We start from the raw sequence: 22,970 nt of genomic DNA, 5'->3' as shown, positions 1-22,970 counted from the left end.
TTCTGTGGTCTGACGAGTCCACATTTCAAATTGTGTTTGGAAATATTCGACATTGTGTCATCCGGACCAAAGGGGAAGCGAACCATCCAGACTGTTATCGACGCAAAGTTCAAAAGCCAGCATCTGTGATGGTATGGGGGTGCATTAGTGCCCAAGGTAACTTACACATCTGTGAAGGCACCATTAATGCTGAAAGGTACATACAGGTTTTGGAACAACATATGCTGCCATCTAAGCACCGTCTTTTTCATGGACGCCCCTGCTTATTTCAGCAAGACAATGCCAAGCCACATTCAGCATGTGTTACAACAGCGTGGCTTCGTAAAAAAAGAGTGCGGGTACTTTCCTGGCCCGCCTGCAGTCCAGACCGGTCTCCCATCGAAAATGTGTGGCGCATTATGAAGCGTAAAATACGACAGCGCAGACCCCGGACTGTTGAACGACTGAAGCTCTACATAAAACAAGAATGGGAAAGAATTCCACTTTCAAAACTTCAAAAATTAGTTTCCTCAGTTCCCAATCGTTTATTGTGTGTTGTTAAAAGAAAAGGTGATTTAACACAGTGGTGAACATGCCCTTTCCCAACTACTTTGGCACGTGTTGCAGCCATGAAATACTAAGTTAATTATTTGCAAAAAAGAAATAAAGTTTATGAGTTTGAACATCAAATATCTTGTCTTTGTAGTGCATTCAATTGAATATGGGTTGAAAAGGATTTGCAAATCATTGTATTCCGTTTATATTTACATCTAACACAATTTCCCAACTCATATGGAAACAGGGTTTGTAGAATGGTATACCGGTAGTATAATGTCTAATACATCGTTATATTGACAAAAATAAGCATCAGAATGCATGACATTTTCTGCGGCTGTTGCTATTGCAGGCTTGAGAGCATATGAGAGCTAATGAATGTGCTTTTTAATGCAGACAGATTTCCTCTTTTTTAAGAACTTTATATTCAAAGAATTCGGAAAATACGTGTTTAGGGCTAAAATTGCAGAAGCATCATTCTTTGTCTGTTTCTTAATATACAATTATAATTTGTTAACATTTGTTAGTTACTTTAAAGGGGACCTATGATGAATTTCCTCTTGTATGATATAAATGTTGCAAAGTTGGGATACTCATATTAAACAATGTCAAAGCATAAAATCACAAGGTTTATGCATTTTGTCGTGAACTTGCACATAGCTTTGGATGCCTCAGTTTGCGGTGTTTTGCTGACTGGATACGTCATGAGGTCACAGTGAGGTGGACACACCTATTTGTACATTAGGTAAAGCTCTCAGTCAGAGGGGGATGAGTTCAACCCCCTCTGCTTCAGGCTATGAGGAAACACAAAAAGTTAGGATGAAGTATAGGGCTGGGTGATAAAACAACATGAATATATATGGTGAAAGATACGTAATCCATATCAATACAAACTTCAGAGATGAAATGTTAGATTTTTTTTTTTTCCGTTGGAAGAAACCAGAAGTTGTGAAGAAACCGGAAGTTGTAAAGAAAGTTTGGTGGCATGAACAAAGGTATGGCTCTCGGCGGCGCAGGAAGTGATCACTGATCAGTGGGAGTGACACACTAACAGCCAATTTGGTGACAGTATCAACTATCACGTTTGGTTGCGCCCTCTTGTTGTTTCGCAGTGAATTCTTAAGTGAAAAGAGAATCTAAAAAGGGGTGCTGCAGAGAGCAAATAAATTGATAATAAAACAAGAAAAGTCACATTGACAGACAGACAGTATGGCAGTTTTTTTTCTTTGATTTTTTTAAATGGACTTTATGCAAGGCGCTCGTCCTCTTGAAACCGGTGATAGATACCACACCAGTTTAGCCGCGCTCACCCAGAACACAACCATAACTTCCTGGCACTAAACATGCAGTATATATGTATTCTCAGGTTTCTCCAGGTTTGGATTTTAACAGTGTAGTTTGTTAAAAAAATGTTTGCACCTTCATTTTAAGAAGTTACTGGATAAGTGTTCAATGTGATTTTAGAATTTTGTTTACATTAAGTGTTTTCCATGGTTGTGACATTTCCTTTCCTTTCTGCCTTGATAGCTAAAGAGATTATAAGTCAGAGAATGGGTACATTTTACATAAAAATTTTATATATTTTTCTCCTGGTCCTTATTTTTGTTAGGTCATAAAAAATATCAATAATTAATTATCGACTGATATAAAACACTTATATCATGATACAGTTTTCAGCCGTATCGCCCAGCCCAAATAAAGTATTATTATCATCTAATCTTGGCATGTGCATAATAACACCGACTTGCAACATGCAGTGACAGCAATGCTGCTAAAAACCTACTTTTTTATGCACTCTCTGAATGGATCAAAGTGTGTGCAGGTGTACCTAATGTTGTTTCTGTGTGAATCTATATAATGTTTATGAAGTTTATTTTCAACCCATGTCTGGAAGAAAAAGTATGTATATATTTAAACAGTGTACATTTTTAAAATACAAACTATGATACTTTTGGAGAGGTTTTCATTTGCAATCTAAGAACGCTTCCAGAAACAAACGTCTTACTTACACCAAAAGCATATCCAATACATATTATTTAGACCACAAGGAAAATGTTTCAAATGTAAATTAAAATCATCTCTTTTCAGTTAACATGCTAAAATTATGTAACACATGTCAACGTTTAAAAGAGGTTGCACACTGAAGCGCAACCTCTCCTAAAGCAAAATTAAATGATCTACTCCTAACATTTTATGGTATATTCCATCAATGAGGATGTAGCCTGCTTATTAACAATTAAAAAACATACACATTGCTATCTGGATTATGTATTTTGGCTGTTTTTTTGGTACGAACAATCCATCTAATGAGTAAATTTGGTTGGCTCCAGCAAATGCTTACCCTTCCTCTGGAACGGCTTGTATCACTGTGCGACACTCCCTGGGTGTGTAGATGACCTCAATGTCATCTGGGGGAAACTCTATCAGATCTCTTAAAGGTCCTGACTCCACAATTGGAGGGTGAGTGATGAGGTAGTCCTCAAAATCCACTGGCTCCACTGCCTCTGTAAGTGGGACCTATAAAGTGATCAAACGCATATTAAAAAAAAGGTAGAAGAAAGACAGTTGACATTTTTTCTCATGACAAAGCCGAGGCAAAAAAAATTAAAACAAACCAGGTATTTTCTTAATTACCGGTAATAGTTTTGATTTTATTAAAGTAGACACAATAAGAAACACAGTATATGATCATATATATATGTAAATTCTTATTAGTGTCTGCACAAAATTCCATAATGAAAAAATCATGATTGAATGTCATAAAATGTTCTGAAATTAATACATTTTGAAAACGTGTGTGTGAAGGAGTGAAGTAGGGCTGCAACTAACAACTAATTTGATAATCGATTAATCTGTCGATTATTACTTCGATTAATCAATTAATAATCGGATAAAAGAGACAAACTACATTTCTATCCTTTCCAGTATTTTATTGAAAAAAAACAGCATACTGGCACCATACTTATTTTGATTATTGTTTCTCAGCTGTTTGTAAATGTTGCAGTTTATAAATAAAGGTTTATAATAAAAATAATAAAAAAAGTAGCCTCTGCGCATGCGCTTAGCATAGATCCAACAAATCGATGACTAAATTAATCGCCAACTATTTTTTAATCGATTTAATCGATTAGTTGTTGCAGCCCTAGAGTGAAGCATCAAGAACCATCAGTTTTCCTAAGTTTGGTCAGGCACACATTTGAGAATGTATGCATATGTGTGTTTTTCAGTGAGTTTAGTTTAGCAGCCCACAGTTTAAATAACGCCCATCCATCCATCCATCCATTTTCTACCGCTTGTCCCTTTTGAGGTCGCGGGGGGTGCTGGAGCCTATCTCAGCTGCATTCGGGCGGAAGGAGGGGTACACCCTGGACAAGTCGCCACTTCATCGCCCAATGGTAACTTAAATAAGAGGCAGAGGGCAGAAGGTTGCTAATATTCTGTTAATGGTTGTTAAAGGCCAATTTGCTGCTACCCCTCCAACAACATTTGCTTACACAGATTCTAGAAGAGTTGAATGTGGACAATCCATAATAGCTATATGATTCAATGTTATTCTAAAATACTATAAAAAATACTATTAAAAAAATACTCATATTATTATATGATTTATAAGTATTGGCTTATTTTGTGCAATACATGGATTTGTATTAATGATTGTTACGACAAGAGAGAGGGGTGTGCTTGAGTGTATGGATGGGAATATTTGTTCAGGATTAATTTATGTACATTGAAGGTTAAAAAAAACAATACCTTTGTTTTCCTTATTTTTTTAATATTCCCAGGCAATTACCAGGTCCTCTACCCATGTATCTTATTCTGCATAGCTGTGTGGTGAACTGGATAAAAAAATACAGATAAATGATAAATGATAAATGGGTTGTACTTGTATAGCGCTTTTCTACCTTCAAGGTACTCAAAGCGCTTTGACACTACTTCCACATTTACCCATTCACACACACAGTCACACACTGATGGAGGGAGCTGCCATGCAAGGCGCTAACCAGCACCCATCAGGAGCAAGGGTGAAGTGTCTTGCTCAAGACACAACGGACATGACGAGGTTGGTACTAGGTGGAGATTGAACCAGGGACCCTCGGGTCGCGCACGGCCATTCTTCCACGGCGCCACGCCAGATAGTTGTATAATTTTGCCAGAATCTTAACGGTCCTCCTGTATTGACCCTATTAGGAGCCAGTACCAAAAAATCCCAGTATTCGGTAGCTACGTGCTGATCCCATCAATATTTGATAATTTTTGCGAGAAAGTCCGTGATCGTCATTGACAATTAATGCATTTTAATGCCAATCTCAAATGGCATCCCTTCTGACCCTTATGTATTTATTTTTAGTCCACCGGCTGACAAGCGGCTAGCATCTAACTGTGTGTTTCCATACACATTGTGGACAAGGCTAAACATGTTGCACATCGAGAGCAAGCATGCTAATAGCTAAGCTTACAGCTAAGACTTTCCTCCTATGAGAGGATTAATAAAGTTTACCCATCTATCTATCTATATATCTCTCACTATCTATCTATCTATCTTTATCTATCTTATCAAATCTAACTTTAAACACCACCAATAAATAAGTGCTTAGTAAAGTTTAGGAAGTGTAGATGGAACAAAGTTACAGCAGAAAGCAAGCAGGTATTAACAGGAAATTAGCAAGTACCGGTATATAAATAAGAGTCTAGTAAAGAAAGGATAATATAACAACTGTTGGTGTGTCAGCATTGTCACAGTCAGTACATGACACGTAAGTTAAAAGACAATAAATTGGTAGTATCGGTACCAAGAGAATCTGTATATATATTTTTATTTTCAAAAAAATAATTTTTTGTTGTTTTTGTTGATGTTTACAAGCCCAAGGAATATTTTCCTGGGCACAAAAGGACTTTGAGAAAAAAAAAAGATTTTAATGATTAGAAAATAGTAAATTAGTTTTTTGTTTCATTATTTTGGATTATTAACTTTGTTTTGCTCTAATAATTGTATTTAATAAAATAAAATAAGAAACTAGTTTACATATTATGTTGATAGTGTTACACTGTCAATAGCACTCACCATAAATACATTGAAAAATGTACAGTTAATACAAGTAATCGGTATCGGAATCGGCAGCATAAAACCCTGATCGGAACACCCCAAGTACTCAGTCCAAAACCCTAGACACAAGCGTTCCAGTTGTTTAATAAACTTGGTAAGTTAGATTGCAGCTCCAAGTAAGGACTGATTTAAAAAAATGTTGAGTCCACTCACTGTGTTACTTGTTGTGTTGCCAACATTGAGGTTTTTGAAGAGCTGTGGGGAGCCGCCATGCTGGCCCGCTATTTGCTTCCTGACCTCTGCTGCCACAGTCCTGCAAAGAAAAGAAAATGTATTAATTTCATATGAATGTCCAAGCAATGGTGTGTCTAAATAAATAAACATGTATTCCGAAATGGTAAATGAGAGTAGCCCAATTCTACAAAAATGCTAAGCCATTGCATATTTTATGGTTAATTGATGTGTAGAGTGGTGTGATCTGAGAAAAAGTCCTTCATGTCCCTAACAAGGAGCATGTGTGCTATACATAAAAATAACTGTAAAATTCTAAATGAGTTGTACCCTGATGCAAATGTATTTGCATATGTGTTGTTTTTGACTGAATGCTGCATACTGTCACAGAGCATTTTTTTCATAATTGGAGTGCTGGACATTAGATAGTTGGAGGGGGACAGCGTGGCTCGGTGGGTAGAGCGACCGTGCCAGTAACCTGAGGGTTCCTGGTTCAATCCCCAGCTTTTGCCATCCTAGTCACGTCCGTTGTGTCCTTGAGCAAGACACTTCACCCACATATATATATATATATATGCATGGCAGCTCCCGCCATCAGTGTGTGAATGGGTGAATGTGTGTGTGAATGTGGAAAAAGTGTCAAAGCGCTTTGAGTACCTTGAAGGTAGAAAAGCGCTACAAGTATAACCCATTTTCTATTTACCATAAGGTAAAAAAGGAATGTTATTCAATGAGGTTAAGATTTAACCTCATTGAAGGTTAAGATTTAACCTCATTGAATAACATTCATTTATTCCCAAATGACTGTAATATCTATCATGCAGTGGTATTATGTGGCTGTTGAGAAGTGGTATTATTCTGGGGGAGCTCGATGTGTCTTTGGTCTGGTTCTTTGTGCTATTAGTAAAATCTCACATTACTATTAAATCACTAAAACCATAATCTTAACAAAACCTGGCAGGGACGTTGCCAATTCATTTATTTCACAAAATCAAAAAAGCACAAATACAAGGCAGGGATAAACTCAGTTGGTGCACACAACACTAAGAGCAATTAAGATTCCAGACCCCCATAGAGATCCCAGCTGGTACTGTAAGTAGATCAGGTACAAAACAACCACAAAAAACCCTTAACTGTGCAGTTACTTGTTTTATCCGATGGAGCATCCTATTGATGGAGCATTAATCATTAGTATACTTAGACTGTGTATTAAAGGATTTAATCAACAGCCCTTTATAAGGCAATATCATGTTTCAAAAAAGCTATCACTTAGGACCGTGCAATATTTTTTATGTCATCTCATGAAATTACTAGTTAAACTTGGTTAAATAACGCTTATTGTCATGGTTTTGAAAAATTGAATTGGCTATTTATACCAGTATATATATATATATATATATATATATATATATATATATATATATATATATATATATATATATATATATATATATATATAAAAACATTTCACAGCATAGACATTACTTCTTTAAAATACAACAGCCAGAGATTGGGGCATATTTTTAGCTTGATTTTTAGTTTTTGTCTAGCTTTGATGTTTAGCAAATACTGTATGTATGACTGGTGATAAACAACATCTTCAGATCCCATTGGGATCCCATTATGACCCATTCGGGCAGCCTGAAAACACACTTGTTGGCTGAAGCTCAAACAAATGCTGCCGGATGTGTGGGATATATGGAAGTAATGACAAACAGTATCAATGATAACCGCGGTAAAACTCTCGACGGTTAGTATTCCATCCATTTTCTACCGATTGTCCCTTTCGGGATCACGGGGGTGCTGGAGCCTATCCCAAATGCATTCGGGCAGAAGGCGGTGTACACTCTGGACAAGTCGCCACCTCATCGCAACGGTTAGTTTTAACATTTTTAATAAAAAATATTGAAAAACTGATTGATAACTGCACTTTTATAAACTCACAGACTGACTGATGCCAGCTCGCTAGCTTAAATGCTAACATGAAAACCAAGAGATATTGACATCTTTCCCGATTTCCCGAAACAACATAACACACAATCTGAATTTATATAAACACAGTGCTGTCTGAGCAACTAAGCTATTCAATTGTGCACACTGAACCTACAAACTGTGCTCTCTTAGACAAAGTGATTATTCTATAAGAATATTTTACTGTGCAGTCAAGGACCACTCAATAGAGTAGGATGCCACATCAACAGCCAGCAGTAATAAAAATAATATTAATAGATTTTATTTGTTATGCACATTTAATTTGAAAAAAATCTTAAAGTGCTACAAACGATATTTAAAACAATAAAATCCTAACAATTAAAACAGATAAAATACTAAGGCTAAAAAAAAAAAAATACTATTGGTCAAGCATCCATCCATCCATCTTCTACCGCTTATCCCCTTTGGGGTCGCGGGGGGTGCTGGAGCCTATCTCAGCTACAATCAGGCAAAAGGCGGGGTACACCCTGGACAAGTCGCCACCTCATCGCAGGGCCAACACAGATAGACAGACAACATTCACATAAGAAATAGAAAACATGCATAATAGTGGGTTTTCTAACGGTGTCTCTCTTTATTTTAGTTATTAAAAAAATATATGTACGGTCAAATTTCAATGAGTGTACAGTAGATGTACTTTTTGAGCACATTCAATACCGCGATAATTATGATAACCGTGATCATTTTGGACACGTGATATGAATTATTCATATTGTTACAGAAGTATGTTGCTTACCAGCCATTGCCCACAAATACGGTAAACTGCTGCGCATGTTTATCATTTGTTAATAAAATTCGGCCTTTAAGTTGTCACTGATTTCTGTCACTTGCGTGTGTCCTGTTGGTACAGAGAGTGTGTGCTATTTCAATGCATCTTAGTGCTACTCTAAGTTATAAAGTAGGATGTGTGCACAGTACCTCAAACAGTGCCCATAGGCACGAATAAGCCCGTAAAGTTCAGACAGAAAACTTTAAAATACTGTATTATAAAATGTATTGCCACACGATGGACATACAGTAAATTGCAAAAGCACTTGCAGGGTCTCTGCAGGTTTCAACATGTCAAATTTAAGACTTTTTTAAGACAATCTTGAAAATAATTTAAGACCAGGAAAGCACAACAATATATTGTCTGTGCAAGGGACAGTTAGCATCTCTGCTAAAGCTAAATGGTTATCTTTGGTAATGTTTTTTTCGGCTGTCAGAATTGAGCAAACCAATAAAAACATCTACCGGTACAGTACTACTGTATCTGCACAAAGTTGTGAAAAACAGTGTGTGCAGAGGGATTGTCTAAAAAGAAGGAAGGTGATTATGGCTTGCAAGGCTCAAACAGAATTTGGATGTGAATAATGTGGATAACATTCAAATGTGCTCAGCTCATTTTGTATCTGGGGTGTATGGATACATTCTTACCTGTTTTTTGAGACTTTTTTGAAAACATATTGCTAATACACATGGATTCGTTTTTATTTAGGCATGACAAGATGACATTCACAAATCTCCATTGCTTTCCTCACCCCACAATAAGATGAGTGTAAACACTAAACAGGCAACCGCTTTTAATGTCGGTTGCTGTATACACTTGAAGAAAAGATTAGGCATGAGAAGCTGACCTGAAATTATTGCTTGAAGAAAAGATTAGGCATGAGAAGCTGACCTGAAATTATTGCAACAAATAATAGAAATAGTATAAGAGAATTATGTTTTTTTTTATAGTTTTACTGCCGAGTACACTACTATCACAGAGAAATTAGCATGTGCTTACTGCATGTAATAGTATGATTTCACTACTAAACATCTCTTATTGATCTCCTTGGGCAATTGGCGCCACTTAACCCACATAAAACTCCTTTTGGGAGGTTACGTTTATCCTTGTAAAGTTGTGCAAGTGTTTGTGGCCTTTCAGCATCTTTTGACACGGACTTATACCGGATTTTTTACTTTTACATTATTTTACATTCACTTTCACCGCCATGTTTACTTGTTTTCATCCGCATGCTGCCGTGCGGCGATGGCGTACGGAGCCGGGGTGCATGATGTTTAGTGTGTCAGCACGTACACACAAAGACACGAGTGCATACAAGAAGAAACAGCGTAAAGAGGAAGAATGGCAAAAAACGGCAATTCTACTGGTTAATAAAGAGGATGCGTGAGGCACAATAAAGAGGTATTTGGGCTTCATAATTATCGATAAAGATGACGCTTTAAACACAGAAGCGCTGCACTTCTTTAATGCTTGCCTTGCCAAAAGTGGCATGATTTAAGTATTACAATATTTGCTTCAAACTTAGCTAAGCAATTAACAAGCAGTCAGATCGAAAGGTAATGTAGTTTACTAGCTTCCCTGCTGTGCACATACAGATACGCACACAGCCGATCAGCTTGTTGCCAATTATTAGCACGGTCCAAACCACCCACATAGTGGCAAAACACAAATCATTTAAGCATTTAATACAATGTCAATTAAGCTTTCTATTCTATTTTTAACCTAATCCTAGATTATGTTAGGCTGTATGTGATATATACACTTGTAAATTGTTATTTGACGGCAATAAGAAAGATATGTTTAATGTATCATACGATTTTGTGTTAAAATAAAGCCAATATTAAATTGGTTGTGGTCCCCTTGATTTTAAAAAATATCGAAAAGTATTGAAATACATTTTGTTACCGGTACCAAAATATTGGTATCGGGACAACCCAAATTTAAACTAAGAAATAGCTCCAACAGTTCTACGACTAGTTTTTCTGGAATGTCTACATTTGTTTCGTAGTGATCCACACACCATGATAAACTTTATGATACTGAACACAAGGTTACAAGCAGCGCATTAATTAATTACTTTAATTGATTAATGGTTGCAGCTCTAATACTGTGCATGCAGAATTGTACCCCTAGAAAGCTGTCAACATTGGGGAAAAACAGCCTAACCAAACTGACAGACATTTTTCAAGCTTGCCAGTTTGTTTTGGCAGTTGTCTTTACTTTGCATTAGGTATTCTATCAACATGAACATTAAGCAAACATTTATTACAGTCTATTTGTTTTTACATTCAACTTCCGAAGTCGTTGGTAGGTATTAGTTTTAAATAGCTCAATCTTATGCTTTATAACAGTGATCTGAAACTGTGATAGTACGCAGGCTCCATTTAGTGGTACGTCAAAGAATCACTTGATTAAAGGGAAACTGCACTTTTTTGGGGAATTTTGCCTAACATTCACAATCATCATGAGAGACAAGAACACATGTCTTTTTTTTAGGATTTTAATGATGATACAAAGATGCGGTTATGGGAGTCACCGTTGTACCCTTCAAAGCCCTCTAAAACTACTTCAAAACCCTCCAGCAACGTTTTAATATACAGTGCAAGTCTATATATATAGTGTAGTAAGACACGTTCATAACAATATGTAACATGTTCAATATTTATCGTATTTTGATCATTTTAATCATTTCCTGGACTGATTTCTTCCGCGCATTGATTTCTGTTTCCATGGCAGCGCACGTCTGACTTCTGGCAACAACTGTTTGTTCCTACTTCCAGAATTAAACATGCGTGTGTGTTCTAATCATGGCAGACTTGGTAACAGACAACAAGACGACTATTTTTGGACAAATGAGGATTCACAATCTTATACATTTGAAGCTAAATATACTGATATAGAAGTGAGCACAAAAAAAGGGTGAGACTTTGGAGCAGACGAGAGAGTGAGGTAAAAGCGACGACGCTATAAATGTGGAACCTGGAGACAAGTTATTTCGACATAAATGGATTGCTTACCCATAATAAACAGGAAATGTCCCCGGCCAGCTGGATCGGACGAACAACTGTCCATCGAGTGAGTCACTGTGTATCGACCATGATACACGCATCACATCATGCGTGTTATTACAACTACACTGCATACGCTCTCTGGCTAGCTCAGCTATGTACAAATGGCTAATACTGCAGCATGGCGATGTGTTACTACGCTAGGAAAAGAGTTCCTCAGTGTTCACTCTTACAATAACGTCGCTACAGCTTGGTTATTATACGGGTTTCGGAACGTAAATAAAGTATTGTTGACGTTTATTTAATTCATTTTTAAATTGATGTAGAGGTAAATGGTAAATGGGTCATACTTGTATAGCGCTTTTCTACCTTCAAGGTACTCAAAGCGCTTTGACACTGTTTCCACATTCACCCATTCACACACACATTCACACACTGATGGCGGGAGCTGCCATGCAAGGCCCTAACCACGACCCATCAGGAGCAAGGGTGAAGTGTCTTGCTCAAAGACACAACGGATGTGACGAGGTTTGTAGAAGGTGGGGATTGAACCAGGAACCCTCAGGTTGCTGACACGGCCACTCTCCCAACTGCACCACGCCGGTAGAAATGGTTGCTCCTATTAGCTGCATTGCTAGCCACCTACAATAAGCTGATTTTCACATGTTAGAAAACTAAAAAAAAATAACCTTTGGTCCTCTTGTCTCTCAGAATGATTGTGAAATGTAGACAAAATAAAAAACAAAGTGCAGTCCCCTTTAAAATGTACAGGTTATTTTTCTATATTCAAACACAGTCTTACTGTTCAAACTGTGTGTAATGTTACAGTGGCCAAAAATAGTTAAGGGACCCTATCATGCAAAAACAACCTTTCTTACCTATTGGTACCTGCTATGTGTATTTGGGATCTGCATAAGTCCCGAAAATTTGACATCAAACCGTGGAGGAATTGCAAAGATATTTATAAAAAGTTCTTGCCTTCCTTCAAACTTTGTTCAAGACTGACGTTTTTTTCAAGTGGGACGTCAGCGGATTATCAATGTATGGTAAAAATGTACCCAAACATCCTGCCGCGAGTCAGCCTATTTTAATTCATGTAAATCTGGCTGTGCCACAAAATTGTACCCATAATGAAACCGAATGAAGGAAAATGCTCCGTTGTTTGTTTGCTTTAACCAACACAAGTCACTACACAAACCTTTAGCCTCATCTGAAGTAAGAAGTTTGATTGATTGATTGATTGAAACTTTTATTAGTAGATTGCACAGTGAAGTACATATTTCGTACAATTGCCCACTAAATGGTAACACCCGAATAAGTTTTTCAACTTGTTTAAGTCGGGGTCCACTGAAGTGCTAAAAAGTTACTTTTAACTTTTATGATTCGTGGCAATGTGCCTTCAAATGTGAATAATTCACTCAGAGTGTGTACCTAGAAGAGTCTTGCTTTACTTTCACAAAGTGTGGATTTTCTGAAAACACAAACAAACAAAAAAAAAAACGTATTTTAATGGCGGGCTCGGTGACTACTATTTATGACAATGAAGGAGACAATGAAACAGTAAGTAATAACAGTAGGTTAGAAATGTGTGAATGATACGTTAGCAATGTTAGCTCGATTTGTTGTGTAGCAGGCTCAGCATTATACTGTAAGACAATAATATCACCGTCTTCCGGAAATACAAAGATGGAATTTTTTGAAAAACTACTTCTAATGTCGCAGTCGGTGAGTATTATTTATGGCATTAGAGGAGACATTGAAATGATAAGTGATAACAGTATGTTAAAAATGTGTGAATAATACATTAACAATGTTAGCTCGAGTTGTTGTATAGCTAGCTTAGCCTTGTACGGTGAGACAATAGAGTCATCGTCCTTTGGCAAAAATTTAAAATGATTTTCCTTAAAACTACTTTTGTGCCTACTGTGTCTGGCAATTGACCGGTTAGTAATATAACACGTTATTACGTTCACAATGTAGCTTGTAGCGTGGCTTACTGTAGCCTGCTTGAACCTCTATTGTTTACAATTAGTCAAAGCAGCAGCAGTGCAAGTATTAACATGATATAGAATAGAAAATAATTTTATAGGCAACATACACATGTATATGTCCAGGATTTAAAGTTAAAAAGTTAAAGTTAAAGTACCAATGATTGTCACACACACACGAGGTGTGGCAAAATTATTCTCTGTATTTGACCCAACACCCTTGATCCCCCCTGGGAGGTGAAGGGAGCAGTGAGCAGCAGCGGAGGCCGTGCCCGGGAATCATTGTTTTGGTGATTTAACCCCCAATTCCAACCCTTGATGCTGAGTGCCAAGCAGGGAGGTAATGGGTCCCACTTTTATAGTCTTTGGTATGACTCGGCCGGGGTTTGAACTCACAACCTAGCGATCTCAGGGCTGGCACTCTAACCACTAGGCCACTGAGTAGGTTAACATCAGAGAGAGAAAGACTCTATTAAAGTTTAACCCTAGCCAGCGTATCATACCAGAAATGTCCAGCCTTCCTTAACTTTCACTACAACCCAACAACCCAGATGATATAGCGAGACCAGCGGCTCACCGCGTCGGCTAAAGGAGAAAGGAGACCACGCGGTGAGCCGCTGGTCTCGCTATATCATCTGGGTTGTTGGGTTGTAGTGAAAGTCAAGTAAAAATGACCTGGCTGATAGCAATCACCAGTGTCTTAGCAAAACAAAAACAACTACTGTGCCAAACATAGCTGCAGGGCGGGGACGAAAGTGTAGTCAGCGTTGAGGGGGCGTGGTAAGGAGGGCTAACAACTCTACCTCTCAAAACGAACCGGTTTAGAAGCAGCCAGAAAGTGTTATAAAGCTAGGTCTTTACAGCAAAATCTATGCAAAATGTTTTTATTTTTATTTAGCCTTTATTTTACCAGGTAAAAAAATCCCATTGTGATCAAATATCTCTTTTCCAAGGGAAACCTGGCCAAGAGAACAGCAGCAAGGTTACATTAAAAACAGTAAACAACACATAAAACATCAAATTTACAACATTAAAACTTTCTCACATGACACATGTGCATACATACAAGGTAGACTGCAGTCCTTTCACAGAAGCTTTAAACTAATTCAATGTAACAAGGGCCGGGCCTGTCCCCATGGGGCCCGGCCGGGCACAGCCCGAAGAGGCAACGTGGGTCCCCCCTCCAATGGGCTCACCACCCATAGCAGGGGTCATAGAGGTCGGGTGCGATGTGAGCTGGGCGGAAGCCGAAGGCAGGGCACTTGGCGGTCCGATCCTCGGCTACAGAAGCTAGCTCTTGGGACGTGGAACGTCACCTCGCTGGGGGGGAAGGAGCCTGAGCTAGTGCGTGAGGTGGAGAAGTTCCGGCTAGATATAGTCGGACTCACTTCGACGCACAGCAAGGGCTCTGGAACCAGTTCTCTTGACAGGGGCTGGACTCTCTTCCACTCTGGCGTTGCCAGCAATGAGAGGCGACGGGCTGGGGTGGCAATTCTTGTTTCCCCTCGGCTCAAAGCCTGCACGTTGGAGTTCAACCCGGTGGACGAGAGGGTAGCCTCCCTCCGCCTTCGGGTGGGGGGACGGGTCCTGACTGTTGTTTGCGCTTACGCGCCCAACGGCAGTTCAGATTACCCACCCTTTTTGGATTCACTCGAGGGAGTACTGGAGAGTGCTCCCCCGGGTGATTCCCTCGTTCTACTGGGGGACTTCAACGCTCATGTTGGCAACGACAGTGAAACCTGGAGAGGCGTGATTGGGAAGAATGGCCGCCCGGATCTGAACCCGAGTGGTGTTTTGTTATTGGACTTTTGTGCTCGTCACGGATTGTCAATAACAAACACCATGTTCAAACATAAGGGTGTCCATATGTGCACTTGGCACCAGGACACCCTAGGCCGCAGTTCCATGATCGACTTTGTAGTTGTGTCATCGGATTTGCGGCCTCATGTTTTGGACACTCGGGTGAAGAGAGGGGCGGAGCTTTCTACCGATCACCACCTGGTGGTGAGTTGGCTGCGATGGTGGGGGAGGATGCCGGACAGACCTGGCAGGCCCAAACGCATTGTGAGGGTTTGCTGGGAACGTCTAGCAGAGTCTCCTGTCAGAGAGAGTTTCAATTCCCACCTCCGGAAGAACTTTGAACATGTCACGAGGGAGGCGCTGGACATTGAGTCCGAGTGGACGATGTTCCGTACCTCTGTTGTCGGGGCGGCCGATTGGAGCTGTGGCCGCAGGGTAGTTGGTGCCTGTCGTGGCGGTAATCCTAGAACCCGTTGGTGGACACCGGCGGTGAGGGATGCCGTCAAGCTGAAGAAGGAGTCCTATCGGGTTCTTTTGGCTCATGGGACTCCTGACGCAGCAGACAGGTACCGACAGGCCAAGCGGTGTGCGGCTTCAGCGGTCGCGGAGGCAAAAACTCGGACATGGGAGGAGTTCGGTGAGGCCATGGAAAAAGACTTCCGGACGGCTTCGAAGCAATTCTGGACCACCATCCGCCGCCTCAGGAAGGGGAAGCAGTGCAGTGTCAACACCGTGTATGGTGGGGATGGTGCTCTGTTGACCTCGACTGCGGATGTTGTGGATCGGTGGAGAGAATACTTCGAAGACCTCCTCAATCCTACCAGCACGTCTTCCTATGAGGAAGCAGGGCCTGGGGAATCTGTGGTGGGCTCTCCTATTTCTGGGGCTGAGGTTGCCGAGGTAGTTAAAAAGCTCCTCGGTGGCAAGGCCCCGGGGGTGGATGAGATCCGCCCGGAGTTCCTTAAGGCTCTGGATGTTGTGGGGCTGTCTTGGTTGACAAGACTCTGCAACATCGCGTGGACATCGGGGGCGGTACCTCTGGATTGGCAGACCGGGGTGGTGGTTCCTCTCTTTAAGAAGGGGAACCGGAGGGTGTGTTCCAACTATCGTGGGATCACACTCCTCAGCCTTCCCGGTAAGGTCTATTCAGGTGTACTGGAGAGGAGGCTACGCCGGATAGTCGAACCTCGGATTCAGGAGGAACAGTGTGGTTTTCGTCCTGGTCGTGGAACTGTGGACCAGCTCTATACTCTCGGCAGGGTCCTTGAGGGTGCATGGGAGTTTGCCCAACCAGTCTACATGTGCTTTGTGGACTTGGAGAAGGCATTCGACCGTGTACCCCGGGAAGTCCTGTGGGGAGTGCTCAGAGAGTATGGGGTAACGGACTGTCTTATTGTGGCGGTTCGCTCCCTGTATAATCGGTGTCAGAGCTTGGTCCGCATTGCCGGCAGTAAGTCGGACACGTTTCCAGTGAGGGTTGGACTCCGCCAGGGCTGCCCTTTGTCACCGATTCTGTTCATAACCTTTATGGACAGAATTTCTAGGCGCAGTCAGGGCGTTGAGGGTATCTGGTTTGGTGGCTGCAGGATTAGGTCTCTGCTTTTTGCAGATGATGTGGTCCTGATGGCTTCATCTGGCCAAGATCTTCAGCTCTCACTGGATCGGTTCGCAGCCGAGTGTGAAGCGACTGGGATGAGAATCAGCACCTCCAAATCCGAGTCCATGGTTCTCGCCCGGAAAAGGGTGGAGTGCCATCTCCGGGTCGGGGAGGAGATCTTGCCCCAAGTGGAGGAGTTCAAGTACCTCGGAGTCTTGTTCACGAGTGAGGGAAGAGTGGATCGTGAGATCGACAGGCGGATCGGTGCGGCATCTTCAGTAATGCGGACGCTGTATCGATCCGTTGTGGTGAAGAAGGAGCTGAGCCAGAAGGCAAAGCTCTCGATTTACCGGTCGATCTACGTTCCCATCCTCACCTATGGTCATGAGCTTTGGGTCATGACCGAAAGGACAAGATTACGGGTACAAGCGGCCGAAATGAGTTTCCTCCGCCGGGTGGCGGGGCTCTCCCTTAGAGATAGGGTGAGAAGCTCTGCCATCCGGGGGGAGCTCAAAGTAAAGCCGCTGCTCCTCCATATCGAGAGGAGCCAGATGAGGTGGTTCGGGCATCTGGTCAGGATGCCACCCGAACGCCTCCCTCGGGAGGTGTTTCGGGCACGTCCGACCGGTAGGAGGCCACGGGGAAGACCCAGGACACGTTGGGAAGACTATGTCTCCCGGCTGGCCTGGGAACGCCTCGGGATCCACCGGGAGGAGCTGGACGAAGTGGCTGGGGAGAGGGAAGTCTGGGCTTCCCTGCTTAGGCTGCTGCCCCCGCGACCCGACCTCGGATAAGCGGAAGAAGATGGATGGATGGATGGATGGCAATGTAACAAGGATTTGAAGTTGAACATTCGATTGTAGGTTATTCCAAGCCTTCGGTGCTGAAAACCTAAATGCTTTCTTGCCCAGTTCAGTTCTTACTTTGGGGATGACAAATTGCAGAACATTCATTGAACGAAGATTGTGACTTCCTTGTTTCTTTGTTAAAAGACAAGACAGATAAGATGGAGTGATACCCAGAATGGTTTTGTAGATGAAAATATACCAATGATTGAGGCGTCGAGCACATAAATATGTCCAGTTAACCATTGAGTATAACACACAATGGTGAGTAAGGGGAGCGCAGTTGGTGATGAATCTCAGTGCCCCGTGGTACACACTATCCAGCTTGTGGAGACAACCAGCAGTAGCATTCATGTACAACACATCTCCATAGTCAATAACAGGTAAAAAGGTTGTTTCCACCAATTTCTGTTTGACAGTAAAAGAAAAGCAAGACTTGTTTCTATAATAAAATCCCAGTAAAAGTTTCAGTTTTTTTACAACATACTGAATGTGCTCCTTAAAACTCAAAAATGTGGACCAAAGAACAACCAGGACACATTATGGAGACCAAAATGAAGTGTTTTAAAAATAGAAAAAAAAGTAATGATATGACTATATAATATATGTACTTGTTAAAGGCCTACTGAAACCCACTACTACCGACCACGCAGTCTGATAGTTTATATATCAATGATGAAATCTTAACATTGCAACACATGCCAATACGGCCGGGTTAGCTGACTAAAGTGCAATTTTAAATTTTGCGCGAAATATCCTGCTGAAAACGTCTCGGTATGATGACGCCGGCGCGTGACGTCACGGATTGTAGAGGACATTTTGGGACAGCATGGTGGCCAGCTATTAAGTCGTCTGTTTTCATCGCAAAATTCCACAGTATTCTGGACATCTGTGTTGGTGAATCTTTTGCAATTTGTTCAATGAACAATGGAGACAGCAAAGAAGAAAGCTGTAGGTGGGAAGCGGTGTATTGCAGGCGGCTGCAGTAACACAAACACAGCCGGTGTTTCATTGTTTACATTCCCGGAAGATGACAGTCAAGCTTTACCATTGGCCTGTGGAGAACTGGGACAACAGAGACACTTACCAGGAGGACTTTGAGTTGGATGCAAAGACGCGGTACCGTGAGTACGCATGCAGCTGCGGCTTCCAAACATTTGATCGTTTGCCCGTACGTGCGTGCCGCTATGTGCATGTCACGTACGTAACATTGGGGACTTTGGGGAAATATATGTGCTGTATGAACTTTGGGGAGGTGAACGGTACTTTGGGCTGTGTGTTGTGCAGGTGTTTGAGTTGTATTGGCGGGTTATATGGACGGGAGGGGGGAGGTGTTTGTTATGCGGGATTAATTTGTGGCATATTAAATATAAGCCTGGTTGTGTTGTGGCTAATAGAGTATATATATGTCTTGTGTTTATTTACTGTTTTAGTCATTCCCAGCTGAATATCAGGTCCCACCCGCCTCTCACAGCATCTTCCCTATCTGAATCGCTCCCACTGCCCTCTAGTCCTTCACTCTCACTTTCCTCATCCACAAATCTTTCATCCTCGCTCAAATTAATGGGGAAATCGTCGCTTTCTCAGTCCGAATCGCTCTCGCTGCTGGTGGCCATGATTGTAAACAATGTGCAGATGTGAGGCGCTCCATAACCTGTGACATCACGCTACTCGTCTGCTACTTCCGGTACAGGCAAGGCTTTTTTATCAGCGACCAAAAGTTGCGAACTTTATCGTCAATGTTCTCTACTAAATCCTTTCAGCAAAAATATGGCAATATCGCGAAATAATCAAGTATGACACATAGAATGGACCTGCAATCCCCGTTTAAATAAGAAAATCGCATTTCAGGCCTTTGAAAAAACTTCTGCCTTGTTTTTAATGAATACTTAGGCCTACTACGGTACCACATTTTAATGTTGGTCATTATGGTGGTACTTGAAGTGATACTTTGTAAAAAATTAAATAAAAATAAAAATAAAAAAAAACATTGCTTAAATGTGTTTCTGATGAATGGTGTGTATAATAATACAAACACATGGACAATCTTAGATGAGAAAATACACAGAAAAGCCAAAACCAATGGGATGACAGCATTTGACAGCACAGTCCATTGTTAAAGAGATTATTATTATTTGATTAGTTGGACGGCTTTTATTCCCAGACTGACTTTTATTACACGTATCTGTTCAGTCCTCTTTTAGTCGAGATCTGTCACATTCCCAGCAATGCAAACAGTGTCTTTCTTCAACAATGTTAGCAACAAGAGACAAGATGACAGCTAGCTGCTCAAACTAACGGTTTCATGTTTCTGTAAAATATCAGTGCGTACAGAAACTGACAAGCCGACTTGTGTCTGACCGTGATGCATTCATTGAACGACATTATACCGCCTATGTTTGATCAAATTCATTACGCTGCATGTCTGGGTGGGTCCGAGCATCTTTGCCGATACGGCTAGCAAGCTAACTGGCTATGCTGACGTCGGGGCCTCCTCCTGTGGGTTAGCTCGGCGGTGGGCTGTTGGCACTTGAAAGCTGCAAACTGCACGGTTTGTCTTAAAGATATCGGGTAGGAGTCGTCTTTACCTGCTTATCTTCTGGGCGAAAGCGCGGCGTTCAGCCATGGCAGTGGCCGCTGATGTGCTTGGAAGCGATTCCCAGAGAGCCAGCCAACGAATTCCAGTCACTCGCTCACTACGGCCAGTGGGAAAACGGTTGAACTGGAGGATGGTAGCTTCACATCTTACCGTAATGACTGTAGTGCGGTGCAATAGAACACACCCTCCCACGCAAATATATTCACCTCATTGGATTTACGGTCAAAAAAATGCATTTCAAGATTTTATTTTTATTTATTTATTTTTTTAAATTTAATGTAGGTGGATGACTCCAGTAAAAATATTTAAATGATTCTGTAATTTTTCTTTGAGTATGTAAAGTAATGTATGTCATGCAGCATTTTTTGATTTATCACGATTATTTTATTTTATTCATTTTTTTTTCATTACATTTTTATTGACATCCAGCATCAGACATTCCTATCCATTACACCATATTTACATACATCATATATCATATATATACAGCTTCTTCCCTCAAGCCATAAGACTCTTGAACGCATCATAATAATATCCCCCTCAATTCCCCCCCAAAACGGATTAACTTGCTGGAATATAAAGACAATATAACATACATCCATAATCGTGGATGCATATGCAAAAGTGCAATATAGTTATCTGGACAGTAATGTATTTATTTATATCTCCACCTTATTGCTCTTATATCCTGCACTACCATGAGCTAATGCAACGAAATTTCGTTCTTATCTGTACTGTAAAGTTCAAATTTGAATGACAATAAAAAGGAAGTCTAAATCTAAGTCTATTTGTTGTCTGCCCTAAATGTCAAAATATTTTTTTGTTTATATCCCAACGATGCCACCCCCCCGCCCCCCAAAAGAAAGAAACAGCAAGAAAACAAAATAATAATATTTACAGATAAAGCAATTAAATAAAGAAGAAAGAAAAATATATATAATAATAATAATTATAATAATAATCAGAAAAAGGATTACTCCCTATATGTCTATATATATTTGTTTATATGTATATTATTTTATTGTATTTCTTATGATTACTTTCAAGTAACACATTTGTTGTATTATGTAATTTATTTTTATTTACATAGTCCTGCACTTTTGTTTCCTATTTGTTGTTTCCGTGGGCCCGAATAGGGAATGTACGAGGACGGAAAAAAATAAAAGGCAGGGTGAGATTTGTGAAAGTACGTGAACGTGCTGCTGTTGTATATGGAGCTTGAATAAAGTGGAGTCTCGCACAGGGGTGTCAAACGTAAGGCCCCGGGGGCCGGATCAGGCCCGCGAACAGGTTTTACCTGGCCCACGGGATGAGTTTGCTAAGTATAAAAATGAAACGAAATGTTTCAATGAAAGAAACTGCTGTTCTAAATGTGTCCACTAGATGTCGCCATATCAATTCTTTGTATCTTTGTAGATGATGTTACATATGTAAAAAAATAAATAACCACATGATGTTTTTTTTTGATTGATTGATTGATATATTTTTATTTCAAATATGCATAAAAACAAGAGCAAGCCTGATCCAATACAGTGCTATAGCCTTAACAGACATTATAACAAAATGAAAACAATGGGAAAGAAAAAACAAAAACAAATGAGCTTTGGACTTTTTTTTTTTTTACATATTTGAAAAGGAGTGAGAAAAAGTTTACACTTATTTAATCCCACCCCTTTTCTTTAAATCATAAATTACTCTGAGCTAGAACTACCTGTTCACTCAATGTACAAACTTAATGAACTTGTATATACATAAATTATAGATATATACATACATATTATATATGTATGTATATATCTATACATACATACATACATTTATAGATACATATTATATATGTATTATAGATACATATTATATATGTATATATATACACTAACATGTATGTATATATACATACATGTGCACCAGTCAAGGAAAATGAGCAAATTACATAAATAACATCCTGTAATTTGATTTTGATATAGTTTTTTTTTATCTTGATAGATTGAAAATTAACACCAATGAGTTGACTGATGAACATTATCACATCATTTATTTAGAAAGTATAAATAATGACAAATAAAGGTAGAATACTATTAACCCCAACATGTAAGTGTAAAAAAACAAACCCAACAACATTATGATTTGTACATTTTCAGAATGTGCTTGTTCTATTTGTAAACAAAGATCTGAAGTTGTCTATAATTTTAAGTTATCATGCCGTGATTTTACCAGTCCGGCCCACTTGGGAGTAGATTTTCCTGCGTGTGGCCCCCGATGTAAAATGAGTTTGACACCCCTGGTCTAGCGTGTCCTGCCGTTGTGGTGGTTTTAGCAAGGAAGGCAACAAACTAATATTCTCTAGACAACTCAACTGTAACCTGCGTTTAACCCACAGCCTTTGAGATTAATGAGATACAAAATAATAGGGTTACATTAATAACAAAAACACTTGAGATGTGTTTGATTGGGTTTCAGAAGGTTTAAGCACCGCCCATTGGAGTAAAACCCGTACGTCGAATCAAGCCCCCACAGACTTCCGTCTCCCTTTTGTTTGGCGGAAATATCGCGAGATCTGATG

At 40.2% G+C, this 22,970-nt stretch overlaps 1 protein-coding gene across 14 annotated transcripts in view; it reads right to left on the bottom strand.

The window, feature by feature from the left end:
- dock7 (dedicator of cytokinesis 7) overlaps positions 1 to 20,551 on the bottom strand; it is a 92,834-nt gene extending 72,283 nt beyond the window's left edge. For all 14 annotated transcript variants that reach the window (XM_072914668.1, XM_072914669.1, XM_072914670.1 and 11 more), the window contains exons 1-3: positions 20,397 to 20,551; positions 5,792 to 5,891; positions 2,876 to 3,051 (exon numbers count right to left, since the gene is read on the bottom strand). In XM_072914668.1, the coding sequence (XP_072770769.1) occupies positions 2,876 to 3,051; positions 5,792 to 5,891; positions 20,397 to 20,434 (314 nt within the window). In that variant the 5' untranslated portion in view covers positions 20,435 to 20,551. The remainder of the gene's footprint in view (positions 1 to 2,875; positions 3,052 to 5,791; positions 5,892 to 20,396) is intronic.
- Positions 20,552 to 22,970: the final 2,419 nt, after the last annotated feature.

The sequence above is a fragment of the Nerophis lumbriciformis genome, linkage group LG14, assembly GCF_033978685.3.
Source record: "Nerophis lumbriciformis linkage group LG14, RoL_Nlum_v2.1, whole genome shotgun sequence".
In the NCBI taxonomy this organism is placed as follows: domain Eukaryota; kingdom Metazoa; phylum Chordata; class Actinopteri; order Syngnathiformes; family Syngnathidae; genus Nerophis; species Nerophis lumbriciformis.
The sequence above is the reverse complement of the archived record's forward strand: the minus strand, read 5'-3'. Positions and strand labels throughout refer to the sequence as shown.